Source organism: Narcine bancroftii, chromosome 1 (genome assembly GCF_036971445.1).
Source record: "Narcine bancroftii isolate sNarBan1 chromosome 1, sNarBan1.hap1, whole genome shotgun sequence".
In the NCBI taxonomy this organism is placed as follows: domain Eukaryota; kingdom Metazoa; phylum Chordata; class Chondrichthyes; order Torpediniformes; family Narcinidae; genus Narcine; species Narcine bancroftii.
In genome coordinates this window covers 268,904,019-268,922,683 of record NC_091469.1, presented here as the reverse complement: position 1 = coordinate 268,922,683, position 18,665 = coordinate 268,904,019, and the positions used below count along the sequence as shown (strand labels likewise).

The 18,665-nt window shown below is 41.6% G+C and overlaps 1 protein-coding gene across 10 annotated transcripts in view; it reads left to right on the top strand.

Moving 5' to 3' along the window:
• ush1c (Usher syndrome 1C) overlaps window positions 1-18,665 on the top strand; it is a 171,668-nt gene that overhangs the window by 70,635 nt on the left and 82,368 nt on the right. For all 10 annotated transcript variants that reach the window (XM_069898454.1, XM_069898463.1, XM_069898445.1 and 7 more), the window contains 3 exons: window positions 14,158-14,261; window positions 14,365-14,449; window positions 18,068-18,127. In XM_069898454.1, the coding sequence (XP_069754555.1) occupies window positions 14,158-14,261; window positions 14,365-14,449; window positions 18,068-18,127 (249 nt within the window). The remainder of the gene's footprint in view (window positions 1-14,157; window positions 14,262-14,364; window positions 14,450-18,067; window positions 18,128-18,665) is intronic.

Below are 18,665 nucleotides of genomic sequence, written 5' to 3'. Positions count from 1 at the left end.
AGAGGAGGTGAGACGTTTCTTGGGAATGGTGACTTACTTGGCTAAATTCATCCTTTGTCTGTCGACAGTGTCAACACCACTTAGATCACTACTTGAGCAGAAACATTAGTGGATCTGGTCGCACAAGTAAGAATGGGGTTTCCAGGCTCTCAAAAAAGTCCCAACAGAAGAGCCTGTACTAAAATTTTATGACCTAGATAGATGCACCAGGATCTCGTCTGATGCATCCCGACCTGGCCTTGGAGCAGTACCACTGCAGCAGCATGAGGACACAATGCAACCAGTGGCCTATACATCAAAGGCTTTAACAAGTGCAGAAGCCAACTATGCACAGATGGAGAGAGCTTTTTGCCAGCACTTGTGTGTGTGAAAGGTTCCAGGATTACATTTATGGACAAGTTCTTGAAGTGGAGACAGACCATAAACCATTGGTCTCAGTTATGTCCAAGCCACTGAATGACTGTCCCATGAGAGTACAGCGCATGTTGATACGGCTGCAGAAATACTACATGAAAATTATCTAAAACGCCAGGAAAATACATCTCGAGCAGTTGAAAAGGGCGACCAAGAGGTTAATGCAGAGATACAGGCGATATTGGCTGACTGTCACCTCATTTTCAGTATCCCAGGATAGAATAGAGCAGATCAGGAAAGCAACAGAGAGAGATGAAACAATGAAAGTGCTCAAAGATATAATACAGAAAGGTTGGCCAGCAGCTAAGAATGACCGTCCAATGGGTATTCGGAATTATTGGGCATGTGGTACACTGTTAGCCAGAATCAGACACATACAAAGATAAAGACTGTACAACAGGCTTTAATCCACAAAGACTTCCACAGAGCCAGCCTGGCTGTGGCTGCAGCAACTCTGAGTGAGGCCTTGGGAGGCCGGCGCAGGCTTATATCCCGGAAGGTGATTGACATTCAACCGGGTGGGGCTTGATCCATTCAGGCTGACTGATTGACAGCCAGCCAGGTGTTGTCCTGTCCCCTTACACTCCTGCAGGTACAGAGGTTGCCCCCTGCAGTAGGCCGGTGGTGTACCACTACAGGGCAAGCAGAGATGAACTGTCAATTGTGAAAGATATGGACTTCAAAGGGTACATGTTTGTGATTCCAGTATTGCTATTGCAAGGAAATGCTCCAGAAGTTGCATCAAAAATATTTTGGTGAGGAAAAATGGAAACATAGAACTTGAGAGGTGATATGTTGGCCAAGAATGAACCAAGACATAGGCCAGATCACTGCTTCATGTGAAATATGCCTTACATATAGACTAAACCAGCCAGCAGAACCACTTACACCATGCCCTGTACCAGACAGGCAGTACTTCAAAGTTGGAGTAGATTTGTTTGACTGTAATGGGAAGAGTTGTATAGTAGTAACAAACTAAGTTTCCAATTACCCAGAGGTAACGACACTGCAGTCAACATCCAGCAAACCAATTATCACTTTCATGAAAAATGTGTTTGTGAGGCATGAAGTTCCTTGTGAAGTAGAATCAAACAATGGTTCACAATTTTCGAGCAGTAAATTTGAGTGCCAATACTTGGGGGTTTGGACATACAACTTCAAGCCCACATCACCCAAAGTTTAACAGCCTAGCACAGAATTCTGTCAAGGTGGTGAAGAGTCTCATGAAGAAAGGGCATGATGGATGAGAGGATTTCCACAGAAGTCTAATGATTCAAAGAGTGTGCCATTTCAGAATGGCCTTTCTCCTGCCCAAATGCTGATAGGTTGATACATTCTGATGCATGAGAATCTGTTGACACCCAAAGGAGCACACAAGGTCAAACAGGCTAAAGTGGAAGAGAAAGTAAAACAGAAACCATATCATGATAAAACTGCAGAAAGCCAACCAGTCCTGAAGCCTGGAGATCAAGTGTGAATCTGAGATCACAAGTCTGGCACATGGTCCATGCAAGGATATGTGCAAGAGGAAATGGATCCACATCTCTACCAGATCCGGACAGAGGCAGGGACACCTCTGAGAAGGAACCGCGTGAATTTACCACCACAAGCTCCAACCCATAGTCGAGACCCGTCACTTGTCAGTAGACAAAAGGGGCCTGCACATGTAGAAAAGGAACATGTTGTTCAGAGTTCACAGAAAGTCACAAATATTAGCGCAGCAAATGCAAGCAATACACTGGTGGAAACACCTACCAGACCAAAAAGGACTGCTAAACCACATCAGAGACTGATTGAAACCTGCTGAGTGGAAGGAGACTGGCCATGGAATGAAGATACGTAGACCTAGTATTTGTGTTTTTTTCTCATTTTTTTGAATGGGAAGATGTGTTATGTGTGTATAATAAAGAACATTTCCAGTAGGCAATCCGTGAGGTTGGAGTGGGAACAAAAAGTAGACTATGACAGAAATTGAGTGCATTGTTGGTTCAAGCAGATTGAAAATAAAGTTGTTTAAGCATTAAGAAGGAATGAACAACAAGATCTAAATCAGCAGTTTACTCTCAAAGGACTCAGACTTTCCTTTAGCCATTTCTCTCTATTTGTTACACAAGCCTGTGGGAGGTCAATCACCTCTGCAGAGGATCTGCAGATGCTTGTAACATGTCTCATGTGCTCAGCAGAGTTTACCAGTCCTTTGTTCAGTTCAAGCCTGTAATTGGTTGACATGCTTCTAATTTCACCAGCCCAAACCTACAACAGATTCAGTGAGGCCTTTTCTTCTCTATTTCTCTCCTTTTTCTTCATTTTCTCCTTTTTACTTATCTTTTCTTCATGTTTAGTTGAGTGGCAGATGTTTCTAGGGATGACGTCTCCTCATTCACAGTATCTACACATCCTATGATTCACCTCTTTCCTAAGGCTCTTTCAGTGCCAGGCACAGCCTATGAGTGGTGGCCTACAGCACATGGTGTGGCAGGCACTGATCCTCTGGGGACTAGTGGTGGTGTTCAACTCCTGATTCACTTAATTTTCTAAAGCTTTTTCCTTCTCTTATTCTTCATTTATTCTCTTCATCTCATCTCACATCACATGTTATTTTAATGTATGTCTCTCAGCCATTCATTCCACAACTCAATTCCTGATTTTTAAAAAATTCTCAATTACACACGAGAGGAGTCTGTCACTCACACGAGACCGTTCCCAGAAATCTCTGGAACCTCCTTCACAATCTTTTATGAGAAAGGTGTCCGCTTACCTTAATCTGAATTGGCCAATTATCTATCAGAGGAACCCCACAGTCCGTCAGCCTCTTTCCACAGCCTCACCGAGATAGTGGACTCATGATTAGCTCATCAAATGTCGATCCTCGATCCAGATTCTGAGATCTAAATCAGCAATTTACTCTCCTGAGGAATGAAAAACTCAGATTTTTCTTCACACAGTCACCATTTGCAAAGCTGATGAACAGTAAACAATCAGCTAGGGTCTTGCATTTACTTTGTGTAAACATTTCTAATATACAATGCCCTCCATAATGTTTGGGACAAAGACACTTTTTCCTTTATTTGCCCGTGCTCCACAATTTTAAATTTGTAATCAAATAATTCACATGTGATTATAAAGTGCACTTTACAGATTTTATTCAAGGTTATTTGTGTACATTTTGGTTTGACCATGTAGAAATTGCAGCACTTTTATACATAGTTCCCCCATTTCAGGGCACCATAATGTTTTTTTAAATATTTTTTTTATATTTTTCACACTATGAACCATATCAACCAAAATATGTAGAAATGTTTCTCATTAAATTTACACAGTGGTCTTTTCTCCCTTTCCCACCCCCTTCCCTCCCTCCCCTCTACCCACCCATAAATAGTCAACATATACAATACAATAAAACCATAAAACAATATTTTCACACAAAGGAAAATAAACAAGAAAAATGCGTCACACTGAATTTTGTCTTCTTCTCATTTTCATTCTCATTTTAGGGGATGGAGGTCGTAGGCATGCTCTCTCTGATATTTTCCATGCATGGTTCCCAAATTTGTTCAAACATTGTGACTTTATTTTTTTAATTATGTTATTTTTTCCAATGGAATACATTTATTCATTTCCATGTACCATTGCTGTATTCTCATGCTCTCTTCCATTTTCCAAGTTGACATTATACATTTTTTTGCTATCGCTAAGGCTATCATAATGAATTTTTTTTTTGCACTTTATGCAATTTGAGGCCTAATTATGTTACTTAAAAGAAATATCTCTGTTTTTTTTGGTATGTTATTTTTTATAATTTTATTTAGTATTTGATTTAATTCTTCCCAAAACATATTTACTTTCGTACATGTCCAAGTTGCATGTAATGTTGTTCCCATTTCCTTCTTACAGCGAAAACATCTATCTGATAATGTTGAGTCCCATTTTTTTAATTTTTGAGGAGTGATGTATACCCTGTGTAACCAATTATACTGTATCATGCATAACCTTGTGTTTATTGTATTCTTCATTGTTCCAGAACATAACTTTTCCCATACTTCATTTTTTATCTTTATGTTTAGATCCTTTTCCTACTTCTGCTTAGGTTTATAGTTTATTTTATTTTCTTTATCTTGCAGCTTAATGTACATGTTGGTTTTAAACCTTTTAATTATCATTATGTCTGTAATCACGTATTCAAAGCTGCTTCCTTCAGGTAATCTCAAGCTGTTTCCCAATTTATCCTTCAAATAAGCTTTCAATTGATGATATGCAAACATTGTACCATGAGTTATTCCATATTTGTTCTTTAACTGTTCAAATGTTAATAAATTGTTTCCCAAAAAACAATTTTTTATTCTTTTGATTCCTTTTCTCCCCCATTCTCTAAAGGAAAGTTTGTCTATTGTGAAAGGGATTAGCAGATTTTGCGTCAAGAGTAATTTTGGTATTTGATCATTCATTTTTTCTTCTTTTCTAAGTGGATCTTCTTCCATGTATTAAGTAAATGATGCAGTACTGGTGAGTTTTTATATTGCACCAGCTTTTTATCCCACTTATAAAGTATATGTTCCGGTACCTTTTCCCCTATTTTATCTAGTTCTATCTTAGTCCAGTCTAGTTTTTCCCTTGTCTGGAAAAAAATCTGATAAATTCCTTAATTGTGTGGCTCTATAATAATTTCTAAAATTTGGTAACTGCAAACCATCTTGATTATACCTCTCTGCTAATTTATCTAACGCAACCCTTGGATTCCTCCCTTTCCACAAGAATTTCCTTATTATTCTCTTTAGTTGCTTAAAGAATTTTTCTGTTTAAAGGAATTGATAACATTTGAAATAAGTATTGTATCCTTGGGAACACATTCATTTTAATGCAGTTTACCCTCCCTATCAATGTTAGCGGTAATTCTCTCCAATGTTCTAAGTCTTCCTGCAATTTCTTTATTAGTGGCTGATAATTTAGTTTGTACAAGTGACTTAAGTTATTATCTAACCTGATCCCTAGGTATCGGATTGCTTGTGCTTGCCATTTAAATGGTGATTCTTTTTTAAATTCTGTATAATTGGCATCACTTCACTTTTATTTGCGTTGATCTTGTACCTCGATATTTCTCCATATTCCTTCAATTTCTTATGTAATTCTTTTACTGATTCCTATGGTTCTCTTAGGTATACTATGATGTCATCTGCAAATAAGCTAATTTTATACTCCTTATCCTTTATTTTTAATCCTTTTTATTTTATTTTCTATTCCTATCAGTTCTGCCAAAGGTTCTATTGCTAAGGCGAACAATGATGGGGATAGTGGACATCCCTGTCTAGTTGACCTACTTAATTTAAAGTGACTCGATACATATCCATTTACTGTTACCTTTGCCAATGGTCCATTATACAATGCTTTAATCCAATTTATATATTTTCTGGTAGATTGAACTTCTTTAATACTTTAAATAAGTAATTCCACTCTATTCTGTCAAAGGCTTTTTCTGCATCCTGAGCAACAGCCACTGTTGGTTTCTTATTTCCTTGAACTGCGTGGATTAGATTAATAAATTTGCAGACATTGTCTGCTGTTCGTCTTTTCTTAATAAATCCAGTTTGATCTTGTTTTACTATTTTAGGTACACAATTGGCAAATCTGTTTGCTAATAATTTCGCTATTATCTTATAGACTGAGTTAAGTACAGATATTGGTCTATATGATGCTGGTGTTAATGGATCCTTCCCCGTCTTTGGTATTACTGTAATTATTGCTGTTTTACATGAATCTGGCAAGTTTTGTATTTCTTCTATCTGGTTCATTACTTCCAGGAGAGGAGGAATCAATAGCTCTTTAAATGTTTTATAGAATTCTATTTGAAATCCATCCTCTCCTGGATTTTTATTGTTTGACAGCTTTTTTTTAAATATATCCTGTATTTCATCTATTTCAAATGATTTTATTAGTTTGTTTTGTTCCTCTTCTTGCAATTTCGGCAATTCAATTTCCTCTATTTTGTCATCTTTCCCCTCATTCTCAGTTTGATACAATTGTTCTTAAAGTTCCTTAAAATTTTCATTAATCTCTGTTGGATTATATGTAACTTGTCTGTCCTTTTTCCTTGATGCCAGTATCGTTCTTTTAGCTTGTTCTGTTTTAAGTTGCCAGGTAATACTTTTGTTCTCATTATGTTCTTCTCCACCTTGTATGTTTGTAATGTTTCGTATTTAATTTTTTTGTCCGCCAATTTTCTGTACTTACTATCTCCCTTTCCAACTGCTCTATTTCCCAATTGTAATCCTTTTTCATCTTAGTCACATAACTTATTATCTGCCCTCTAATGAAGCTTTCATTGCGTTCCATAATATGAATTTGTCTTTCACTGATCCTATGTTTATTTCAAAATATGTTTTAATTTGGCATTCAATAAACTCCCTAAATTCCTGTTTTTTAAGTAGCATGGAGTTTAACCTCCATCTATATGTCCTCCAGTTCTATTGCTAATAATAGGGGTGAATGATCTGATAGTATTCTAGGTTTATACTCAGTTTTCCTGACTCTTCCTTGAATATGGGCTGACAACAAAAACATATCAATCCTTGAGTAAGTTTTGTGCCTACTTGAATAATATGAAAATTCCTTCACTCTTGGGTGTTGCCTCCTCCATATATCCATAAGTTTCATTTCCTGCATTGATTTAACCATAAATCTGGCTACTTTATTCTTTTTACTTGTCTTTTGTCCAGTTTTATCCAACATTGGGTCCAAATTAAGGTCAAAATCCCCTCCTATCAATATATTTCCTTGTGTGTCTGCAATCTTCAAAAGAAAATCCTGCATAAACTTTTGATCCTCCTCGTTAAGTGCATATATATTGAGCAAATTCCAAAATTCTGAGTATATCTGACACTTTATCATTGCATACCTCCCTGCTGGATCTATTATTTCCTCCTCTACTTTGATTGGTACATTTTTGTTAACTAGTATGGCTACACCTCTAGCTTTTGAATTATAGGATGCTGCCATTACATGTCCTACCCAGTCTCTCTTTAATTTGTTATGTTCCACTTCAGTTAGATGCATTACCTGCACAAATGCTATATCTATTTTTCCTTCTTCAATAAATTTAGTAGCCTCTTCCTTTTAATTTGGTTACGTATTCCATTAATGTTTATAGTCATATAGTTCAACATGGCCATCTTATCTCTTGCTTCTACCTCTTTGCCACCTCCATCCCCCTTTTCCCTATTTTCATCTCTTAGTTTTCTCTTATTACACTTAATGTACGACAACACATTTAAAACAAAGTATTTCCACAGTTCCCACATCCACTAATACCTTAACCCCAAAAGTTCCCCCGCTCTCTGAGTTGCCCCATATCCCTTGCCGGGCAACCACAACTCCCCTTTTCATTTTGATTGCGATCTTGTTTGCAACGTCAACTGATTTTGCAGTGATGGTTATTCCCCCTCTACCCAGCCCTCTCCAGAAAACACTTTTTTAAAAATGTATAACAAAGCTCTATCTCTTTTTTCCCCTTACTCCCTTCCTTCCCTTCCATTCCCTTCTCTTTTCCCTTAGTTCTTTACATATACATTGTTTTTACATCTTTATATATACTTTATTGCCGTTCTTCATTCTTGTTACATCTCTTCATCTCTTCTCCTTTCCTACAAACGTTCTGCAAATTCTTGCGCTTTCTCTGGATCTGAGAACAGTCTGTTTTGCTCCCTGGGTATAAATATTTTAAGTATGGCTGGATGTTTTAATATGAATTTGTAGCCTTTTTTCCATAAAATTGATTTTGCTGTATTAAACTCCTTCCTCCTCTTTAAGAGTTCAAAACTTATGTCTGGGTAAAAAAAAATTATTTTTTGACCCTTGTATTCCAATGGTTTATTTCTCTTGTCGTGTATCTCAAAAATTTTACTCAGATGGATCTTGGTTTTTGATGTGCCTGTGGTTTCGGAGCTAATGCTCTGTGTGCCCTTTCTATTTCCATTTCTTCCTGCATTTCTGTCATTTCCAGGACCTTCAAGATCCATCCTTTTATAAATTCCTTCATATTTGTGCCTTCTTCACCCTCCTTCAGGCCCACTATTTTTATGTTGTTTTGCCTACTATAATTTTCCAACATATCAATTTTCTGAGATAACAACTCTTGTGTCTCTTTAATTTTTTTTGTCACTTTCTTCCAGTTTTTCTCTTAAGTCATTTACTTCCATTTCTACAGCCGTTTCCCACTCTTCCACATTCTCTACTCTTTTCCCTATTTCTGTCATTACCAGTTCCAACCTTTACATTTTATCTTCTGTTCTTTGCATTAAACTCAAATGATGACCATTCTTTTAATGATCTAATTTGTTCTTCAAAAAAGACTTTATCTATATTCTGTTCATAAGTTTTACCTTTTATTTCTCTGTGAAGATCTTGGTCTTCTTCTTTCTCTTCTTCTATGTCTGTATCTGTGTTTGTGTCTTCTTTGTGTTTGTGTCTCTTCTGTTTTTTCCTGATGAGCTGCTTCTCTTTGTCGGGCCTCTTATTGCTGGGCCCCTTCTTGCTGTGCCCCTTCTTGCTGGACCTCCCCTTGCTGGTCCTCCCCTCCTGGGCTGCTCATCTGTTGTGCTTCCTGACATTGATCTTCTTGTCGGTCATCCCTTTGTGTGTCTTCCACGTATGTTTCATTGCTCCCTCTTCTGCTGGCTTCCTCGTCCTCCAGCTGAGTGCCCTAATGTCGGACATCTCTCAGCTGTTTGCTCTGTGACAGCCCGCTCCTCTGCTGAGCCCCCCTTCAGCTGGTATCGTCTTTCTCCTTTGATTGCGCACTTTTGTTTGTCTCCGAGAGCCATTTTTGTAGTGCACCAGCTGGTGGGTCACGACTCTGCAGGGCAGGTCCTGACCTCCAGGGTGGGCACTCCTCGCCACCACAGCGTCCTGTTCCTTCATGCAGGTAAGGCCTTCTATCTTCTCCAGCGACTTTTCTACTTTTTTTCCAGTTGCTTTTACTTTCTCCTTCTTAGGAGCCATCTTCTTTCTCTTCTCTGTCTCTTTATCTTATATTTTTTATTTTTGTTATGCTTTGCTTTTTCCTAACTTTTTTCCTATTTTCCTGGAGAGGGCTGGTTTTTCCGACCGGCCACTACTCCATCACATGACTCCTCTCGGGTGTGGTGTGCTCTTAGCCAGAATCATACACACACAAGGTAAAGACTGTACAACAGGCTTTAATCCACAATGACTTCCACAGAGCCAGCCTGGCTGTAGCTGCAGCAACTCTGAGTGAGGCCTCAGGAGGCCGGCGCAGGCTTATATCCCAAAGGGTAATTGACACCCGACCGGGTGAGGTTGATCCATTCAGGCCAACTGATTGACACACGGCCAGGTGTTGTCCTGTCCCCTTACACTCCTGCAGTTACAGAGGTTGCCCCCTGCACTAGGCCGGTGGTGTACCACCACATTCACCCCCTTCTTTAAAATTGTCCTGGGGGGGGGGGCAGTAACAAGGAATCACACCCACTATGTACATACAATATTTACAAGTTGAGATGATTCAGCGGCTGCCAGGGTCTCTGTGACCGTCATAGGACTGGCTCCTGGTCACTGCTCAGAGGGGAACTGGTGGGGGGCTGGCGGCAGGGGTGTGTGTGGCTGATGTGATGCCGTGCAGAGGGGTGGCCAGAGGAGCCAGGCTCAACTTATGTGGGTCGTATTGGATGGGTGGGGGGTGGGTTCGTCTCCTAAGGCTGAAGCGGGCCCCTGGTGGTCAAGGAGGCCCTGCGTGCCTCATAACTGCCAGGAGACAGGGATGTTTGCCTGGTCAGCGTCGTCGTGGGTTGGAGGGTGGCGTGCTGTTGTGGGTGCTCCTGCTGGTGCCAGGTCCCTGGTTGAGATGGTGTCCTCCCTGCCACTGCCAAACCTAACGTAAGCGTAGTTATGGTTTGCATGAAAGAGGAAAACCTGCTCTACCAGGGCTTCGGCCTTGTGTGTCCGTACGTGCTTACACAGAAGCACCGGTCCCAGGGACGTGAGCCATGCTGGGAGTGACATTCCAGTCGCCGACCTCCTGGGGAATGAGAACCGACGTTCGTGGGGGGTCTCATTGGTAGCCGTTCCCAGCAGTGACCAAATGGCATGGAGCGTCCTGCCAGGACTCAACGGCCCACCCTTTTGACCTGAGAGGACTGCCTTCCAGACCACCCCATTCTAGCGTTCCACTTGCCTGTTGACTCTCAGGTTATAGCTTGTCATGCGACTGGTCGCGATGCCCCTCGCCGTCAGGTACTGGCGCAGCTCATCGCTCATGAAACTAGACCCCCAGTTGCTGTGGATGAAGGCAGGGTAGCCAAACATGGTGAAAATCTGCCCCAAGGCCCTGATGACGGTGGCCGTGGAAGTGTCTGGACAAGGGATGGCAAAAGGGAAGCATGAGTACTCGTCCACTACAGTGAGGAAGTAGACGTTTCGATTCGTGGAAAGCAGGGGCCCTTTGAAGTTCATGCCGAGATGCTCAAAAGGCCGAGTAGCCTTTACAACGTGGGCTTGGGGGGATGCGGAAGAAGCAGGCTTTACACTCCGTACAGACCTGACAGGCCTCAGTCATGTCCCTGACGTCCCTGATGGTGTACGGCAGATTTCGGGACTTAACGAAATGGTACAACTGGGTGACGCCCGGATGGCAGAGGGACTCATGCAATGCCTGCAACCTGTCATCATGCCAACTCGACTCTCCAGCGCAGGATCTTGTCGTTCTTGATCTTGCTCTTGTGGGTAGTGTTAAACATGAATGTCACGGCCCGCTGGTCTGTGAGGATAGTGAATCTCCTGCCGGCCAGGTAGTGGCGCCAGTGGCGAACAACTTCCACAATCGCCTGGGTCTTCTTTTCAATGGCGAAGTGCCCTAGTTCGGAGCTGTGGAGGGTCCTGGAGAAGAAGGCAATGGGGTGCCCCCCTTGGTTGAGGGTAGCACCAAGGGCCACCTCGGAGGCATCGCTCTCCACCTGGAAGGGGGAGTCCTCATCCACAGCCTGCATCGTGGTGTCCACAATGTCTTGCCTGATGCGGATGAAGGCTGCCTGCACCTCAGGTGAGAGGGGAAAAGTTGTGGCTTTGGCCAGAGGACAGACCTTGTCTGAGAAGCAAGGGACCCACTGCGAGTAATAAGAGAATAGACCCAGGCACCTGTGGAGGGCCTTTAGCATGTTGGGGGGGAGGGGAGGTCATAGAGGGCCACTGAGCTGCCAGCAGGTTTAGAGAGGCACACTTTTGCAAAGTGGCCTTTCTTGCCATATAGGGAACAATACTGGTTCCTAGCTGGGCAGTTTTGGCGCGATCGTCGATCTGAATCACACCAGGACCCACAGTACTTACAGGGGCGCCGGGCCCCTGCTGCAGCGATGTTCTCCTCCCCAGCTCGGCCTGGGGCTGCAGCTGCAGTGTGAGAGGGCCATGAGGGAGCCTGGGGAACTTGGAATCGAAGGCTTCAATGTGCAGGGCTGTTGCTTCCATGGTTTGGACCACTTCCACAGATGTTGTCTTCCAGCAGCTTCTGCTGGATGGCCCTCAAGCGTAGCCCTCAGACGAAGGCGTACCGGATCAGCCTCTCGATCTCCTTTACACCTAACCCGGGTTCAACCAGACACGGTCGGGCCAACTCTCGCAAGTGTCCCAGGTAAGATTCAACCGTCTCCCGGGTTGCTGAGCTCAGTTGTTGAGGAGGTACCTTGCACAGACCACATTCATGGGGGGCTTGTACAAGTTCTTGAGAGTGTCCATTGCACTCTTGTACGTGGAGCAGCCTTTGGTTACCTGGAAGGTGCGGGGACCCAGCTTTGATTGGAATAGGACCAACCGATCAGAGTCCAGCATGTCGCCCTCGTGTGCCTCAATGATTGCCTTGATCGCGTGCTGCCAGATCTTGAAGCGTGTCTGGGCTTCCAGGTGGCATGGGTCAACCTCGAGGCTCCCTGCGCACAGGAGTTTTTCCATAGCCACCGTGGGAAAATTTTGTGGATTAAATTGTGGTGCGCTGTTAGCCAGAATCAGACACACATGAGGTAAAGACTGTACAACAGGCTTTAATCCACAAATACTTCCACAGAGCCAGGCTGGCTTTGGCTGCAGCAACTCTTGAGTGAGGTCTCTGGAGGCCGGCACAGGCTTATAATCCCGGAAGGCGATTGACACCCGACTGGGTGGGGCTTGATTCGTTCAGGCCGACTGATTGACAGCCGGCCAGGTGTTGTCCTGTCCCCTTACACTCCTGCAGGTACAGAGGTTGCCCCCTGCAGTAGGCCTGTGGTGGACCACCACATTGGGCACCATAATGTTTGGGGCATTTGGCTTCACGTGTATTTGAAATTACTCAGTTAAGTTTTGAAGCTTCATTGGTGCAGGTATAATGGAGCCAGGCTTGCTTCTTAGCTTTTGATCACCTTCAGAGTCTGTAGTTGCCATTTTTAAACACAAGGACCAGAGTTGTACCAATTAAAATCAAAGTAGCTACTATGAGGCTGAAAAACAAGATTAAAGCAGTAAGAGATATCACCCAAACTTTATGATTACCAAAATCAACTTTTTGGAACACCATCAAGAAGAAAGATTGTACTGGTGAGTGCAGTAATCGCAAAGGGACTGGTAGGCCAAGGAAGATCTCCATTGCTGATGACAGAAGAATTCTCATCATAATGAAGAAAAAGCCACAAACACCTGTCTGACATAAAAGACGCCCTCTTCAGGAGGCCAAGTGTCAATGATTACTGACAGCAGAAGTCTTCATGAACAGAAATACAGAGGCTATTCTGCAAGATTCAAGCGTAAGTACTTTGCTAAAGCAACAAAGGTTATTTTCAAAGCTAAAAACTGGAATATTCTTGAATGACCAAGTCAGTCACCTGATCCAAATCCAATTGAGAATGCCTTCCATGTGCTGAAGAGAAAACCTAAGGGGTCAAGATCCCAAAACAAGCAAGACCTGCAGATGACTGCAGTAGAGGCCTGGCGGAGAAGTTGCTCAGAACCTGGTGATGTCTATGAAACACAGATTTCTTTGTATGCAAGGGATATGCAACAAAGTACTAAACATGACTGCCATAATATATATTTGCTATGTCCCATATATTATGGTGCCCTGAAATGAGGGGATTATGTATAAAAAGTGCTGATTATCTACATGGTCAAACCAAAATGTATATAATTAACCTTGAATAAATCTGCAATGTGGACTTTAATCACATGTGAATTGTTTGATTACAATTTCAAAACTGGAGTGCAAGGAAAAATAAAGGAAAAAAGTGTCTTTGTCCCAAACATCATGGCAGGCACTGTATTACAATACAATATTGTACATAAGTAAATGTGTAAATCAATTTCAAGTAAACGATAAAATTATACTGGGCACCATCTTTGTTCCTGTAAAAGAACCAGTTCCTAAGTGACATCACTCGTGTTTACGTTACATCAGCTGGGAACATTTAATGCATATTATGGTAGGTAATTGTATTTTGCCATTACTTGAAATGAATTGGCTAAATTTTAAATAACTGAGACTGTGTTGCTTTGTAGTGTGCTTAACAGCATCACTCCACTGGTTAGTGCGATGGTTTGTAAAGGATTGTTGGGGCAGTAAGCTCTTAGACTTGCTCAAAACCTACATTTTAAGTGGAAATTCTGGGGGGTCATCTATGCTGATATAAATGGTATTTTTGATTGCATCTGGTAATTCCATTGAAATTTGTTTGTACCCATAGACTATTGTATTTACACAAATGTATGGTCTTGCAGGATGGGAAGATCAGTTTAGCTGGGCTGGCTTCACTGGGAAACAAAGAAATAAGAGAAAAAAAGGTTTTTATCAGCTTGGTTGGTGTAAAAGGCATGGGATGCAGGTAATGAATTCCTTTCACAGTTTTTCAGCTCATTGATTTTTTTAAAGCTTTATTTTGTCTGTTTTCTGTATGCTTAAACTGAACACTCTTTATTTTAATGTAGCATATCCAGTGGCCCTACTCAGAAGCCAGGGATCTTTATCAGCAATGTGAAACCAGGATCCATTTCTGCAGAGGTGGGCTTAGAGGTGAGTGAGTGGCGTTAAACATGAACAGGTATTTACAATTGTCCCTCTTGTGAAGAACAAACTACCATGTCTAAAAATATTTTTACTTGGCTCTTTCTGTGATCAGTAGAATGTGTGAGCCACTGAGAATAGAACTTAATTAGAAGTCCCTTGAATACAATAGTATCTGATTGTAACTAAAGTAAATGGAGATCTCAGGTAAGTTGAAAACTGTCCATATTCTACCAATAAATTTGTGTCAGTACATGTACTGGTGTTTACAGATGATATCAGATAGCTGAGAAGGTTCACTCTTAAAATATTCTGGCTTATCAATGGGCAGACTTTTAACACTGTGAAATGCATGTACTGTAATCTTTGGCTTGGCTTCGCGGACGAAGATTTATGGAGAGGGTAAAAAGTCCACGTCAGCTGCAGGCTCGTTTGTGGCTGACAAGTCCGATGCGGGTCAGGCAGACACGATTGCAGCGGTTGCAAGGGAAAATTGGTTGGTTGGGGTTGGGTGTTGGGTTTTTCCTCCTTTGCCTTTTGTCAGTGAGGTGGGCTCTGCGGTCTTCTTCAAAGGAGGTTGCTGCCCGCCAAACTGTGAGGCGCCAAGATGCACGGTTTGAGGCGTTATCAGCCCACTGGCGGTGGTCAATGTGGCAGGCACCAAGAGATTTCTTTAGGCAGTCCTTGTACCTTTTCTTTGGTGCACCTCTGTCACGGTGGCCAGTGGAGAGCTCGCCATATAACACGATCTTGGGAAGGCGATGGTCCTCCATTCTGGAGACGTGACCCATCCAGCGCAGCTGGATCTTCAGCAGCGTGGACTCGATGCTGTCGACCTCTGCCATCTCGAGTACTTCAACGTTAGGGGTGTAAGCGCTCCAATGGATGTTGAGGATGGAGCGGAGACAACGCTGGTGGAAGCGTTCTAGGAGCCGTAGGTGGTGCCGGTAGAGGACCCATGATTCAGAGCCGAACAGGAGTGTGGGTATGACAACGGCTCTGTATACGCTTATCTTTGTGAGGTTTTTCAGTTGGTTGTTTTTCCAGACTCTTTTGTGTAGTCTTCCAAAGGCGCTATTTGCCTTGGCGAGTCTGTTGTCTATCTCATTGTCATTTGATGGATAGAGGAATGTTGCTTCACAGTTTGGGGGCTGCAATAGCAAAGGTGCAATCTCCCCTGAGGTTATGATTTGAGTGTGGAACAACCAAGCGCCATAAATTGGCTGATCTGAGGATTCTTGAAGTGGGGTAGGACATTAGGAGATCAATAATGTGTTAACTAATTACACAACATCATGAACAAAGTTTGGACAATTTATGTGCAAACGGCATTGCTGTGTCATTCTGAGGTTCAAACTTGTCACTGGGTTATGATGCTTTAAAGCAGCTTTATCCAGAATATCAGTGATTTTTTTCATCATTCAACAATTGCACACCATTATGTATTCTTGCTCGAGAATATATTTTAAAGTTCTCCAGTTTGTTTGTAAAACCATTAATGGACTAGCCCCCTTCCACATCACTGATCTCCTAATGTCCAACCCCACTTCAAGAATCCTCAGATCAGCCAATTTATGGCGCTTGGTTGTTTCACACTCAAATCATAACCTCAGGGGAGATTGCACCTTTGCTATTGCAGCCCCCAAACTGTGAAGCAACATTCCTCTATCCATCAAATCAGCCCCTTCCATTAATCCTTTTAAATCCAGGCTGAAGTTGCATTTTTACTTCCAAGTGTTTTGAAGTGATTGTCGATTGTTATCGTGTTGTATGTACAATTCTAAACCTCGGGTACCCATTTTATACTGCACTTTAAATAGCTGCTTGATAAGATGTATTTTCTGATCTGTACGGCACTTTGGTCAACGTGAGCTGTTTTAAATGTGCTATATAACTAAACTAATCTGTTCTATTTTGTAATGTAGTATGGATGTTAGAGTTGACTTGCTGGACTGAAAAGAACTCTTCCCACTGTAATAGGGATAATGTGACAATAAGGCTGAAATTTGAATTCCACTGAAGAAACATTTTTCAAAGACCTTCATTGGGAATGCATAAATGGAAATAAATAAACTTGACCCAAAGAAATAATGATTGGAATTAATCGATACTTGGCAATCTACCATTGATCAAGTTATTCCACATTATTTGCAGGGCCAGCTTTACACTGAAACAAACAGTACAGTGATATGAACCATTACAGTGTCTGCATTCATACTTTTATGACCATAAGACAAAGGAGCAGAAATAGGCTCTTGAGCTATCGAGTTTGCCTCATCACTTAATCATGAGATGATCCATTTCCCCACTTAGCCCCACTGCCCAGCATTGTCCCCATCCTTAAGCACACCCTCTCCCACCTCCAGTTTAAATTTCATTTGGAATATTTTGGAGTACCAAGAACCATAACCTTTGATGTCCCGGCTAATCAAGAACCTATCAATTTGATTCACTCTTTTACTGTTTTTTGTGTTGCATTTTGCACTATGTATTTAAATCAAATGTGAAATACAAGGCCTCCAAAATAGAAATTCTGCTGTGCACAGTTGCAAGGTGACCGCAATATTGATTTGACGTCAACATTGCCATTTTGGGACTTGCTGATTCAGGTGGTAGCTTCTCTTAATCTTACACAACTAACTGAGGAGAAAGAGCAGAGGGCATCTGAAGTCAATAGAAGAAAGGCAGGGGAAGAAAGATCCTCGATAAGTGTACACATCTACTCAGAGTGACAGATTTATATCTCAGCTGAGATCAGAAGGTGTGGACTGCTTGAGCTTGAAGATCTGTTATGGTTGCCTGCATTTCATAATGCTCTTTGCATTGCTTTTAAGTCAATGCACATCAATGATGCCTCTCATTGAAATTGAAAGGAGGTCCACTCCTTCTCCGTCCAGCTGGTGTCTGAATGAGAGCAGCGTTCCACTAGTGATCCAGATTCAATCCTGATCTCCCCGGCTCTCTGTGCAGTACGAATATTTTCCCAGTTTCCTCCCACATTCCAAAGTCACAGCAGTGAGTTAATTGGCCAATGTAAATAACCCCTTGGGCAGGTAAGTGGCAAAATAATCAGTGGGGAAAGAAAATATATTGTAGGATTACAGTTAACTGAAAGGGGGAACGTGGCTGATAGAACTACAGTATTTACTGGGATTTGGCTTAGTCTCGGTAGAAAGTACTGGTTCATTCAATGGAATTAATTGAATTATGTCAAAGGACAATTGAGCTTTAAACCACTGCTTGAGTACATGAGCTCTTTGAAAGCAGCTAAATCTGAACCTGTGAAGAGGAATAATGGAGAAAGGCTGAGCAAGAGGATTTGTTTGCCTGGGTCAGATCAAAGGACCAATTGACCTATTCTGTGCTGTAGCACACCATGCAATACTGAAAATTGTCTCTTGCTGTTTTACTCCCACCTAAGTTATTCTAAAATGCAATAGTTTTGTCAGATGTTCTTGATTTGTTATTGTCACATTTTAATCAATTGTTGTACCTGATAATTAATAACTGAGGTGTGAATCTCCAGCAATTCAACAAATGAACCCAATTAAAAAACATGATCTCGCAGTGCTTGAATGTTGATTTTATTTATTTTATTTATTTTTTATCTTTGCCTTTTCAATACAGGTTGGAGATCAAATTGTTGAAGTAGATGGAGTGGATTTTACAAATGTGGATCACAAAGAGGTAAAAGCTAATTTAGTTTTCCCAAAGTGGGTGTTAAAGTCGAGCTCCTGTCAAGATATAAAAAGTACAACCAAGCCACACAGGCTTTATTCAAATAATGCTAGCGGGAATGAGCAGTCTGTAGTGTTGGGTAGACAAGGACACCTCATTCAAAGAACACAGTCACAGGGTACAATATTTCAGGCATTTTCGTGCAAACAAATTGGTTATCATTTCTTTGAAGGTATTGCTACAGCTTGTGTTTTGCATTTTGCATATCCTCTTCCTAAAGACAGGGAAATTATTTGTTAATTATTGATCATTTAATATCATGTACCAGTTATAATTGAGAACATCCTTCTGGTATATAAAAAATCAACAGAAGTCTGGAAGGATTGCTCACAGTACATATCAGTATCTATTCTCTGGCTGCCTGATTTCTGATTTCCAATTTGCACATGTAAATGGCTAGTTTCATAGTAATCTTAGTTGACAATAGGCCACTTCAGTTCAGGCCTCTGCCTGCTGACCGGCTATGGGGCGGATTGAAAATCTGGAA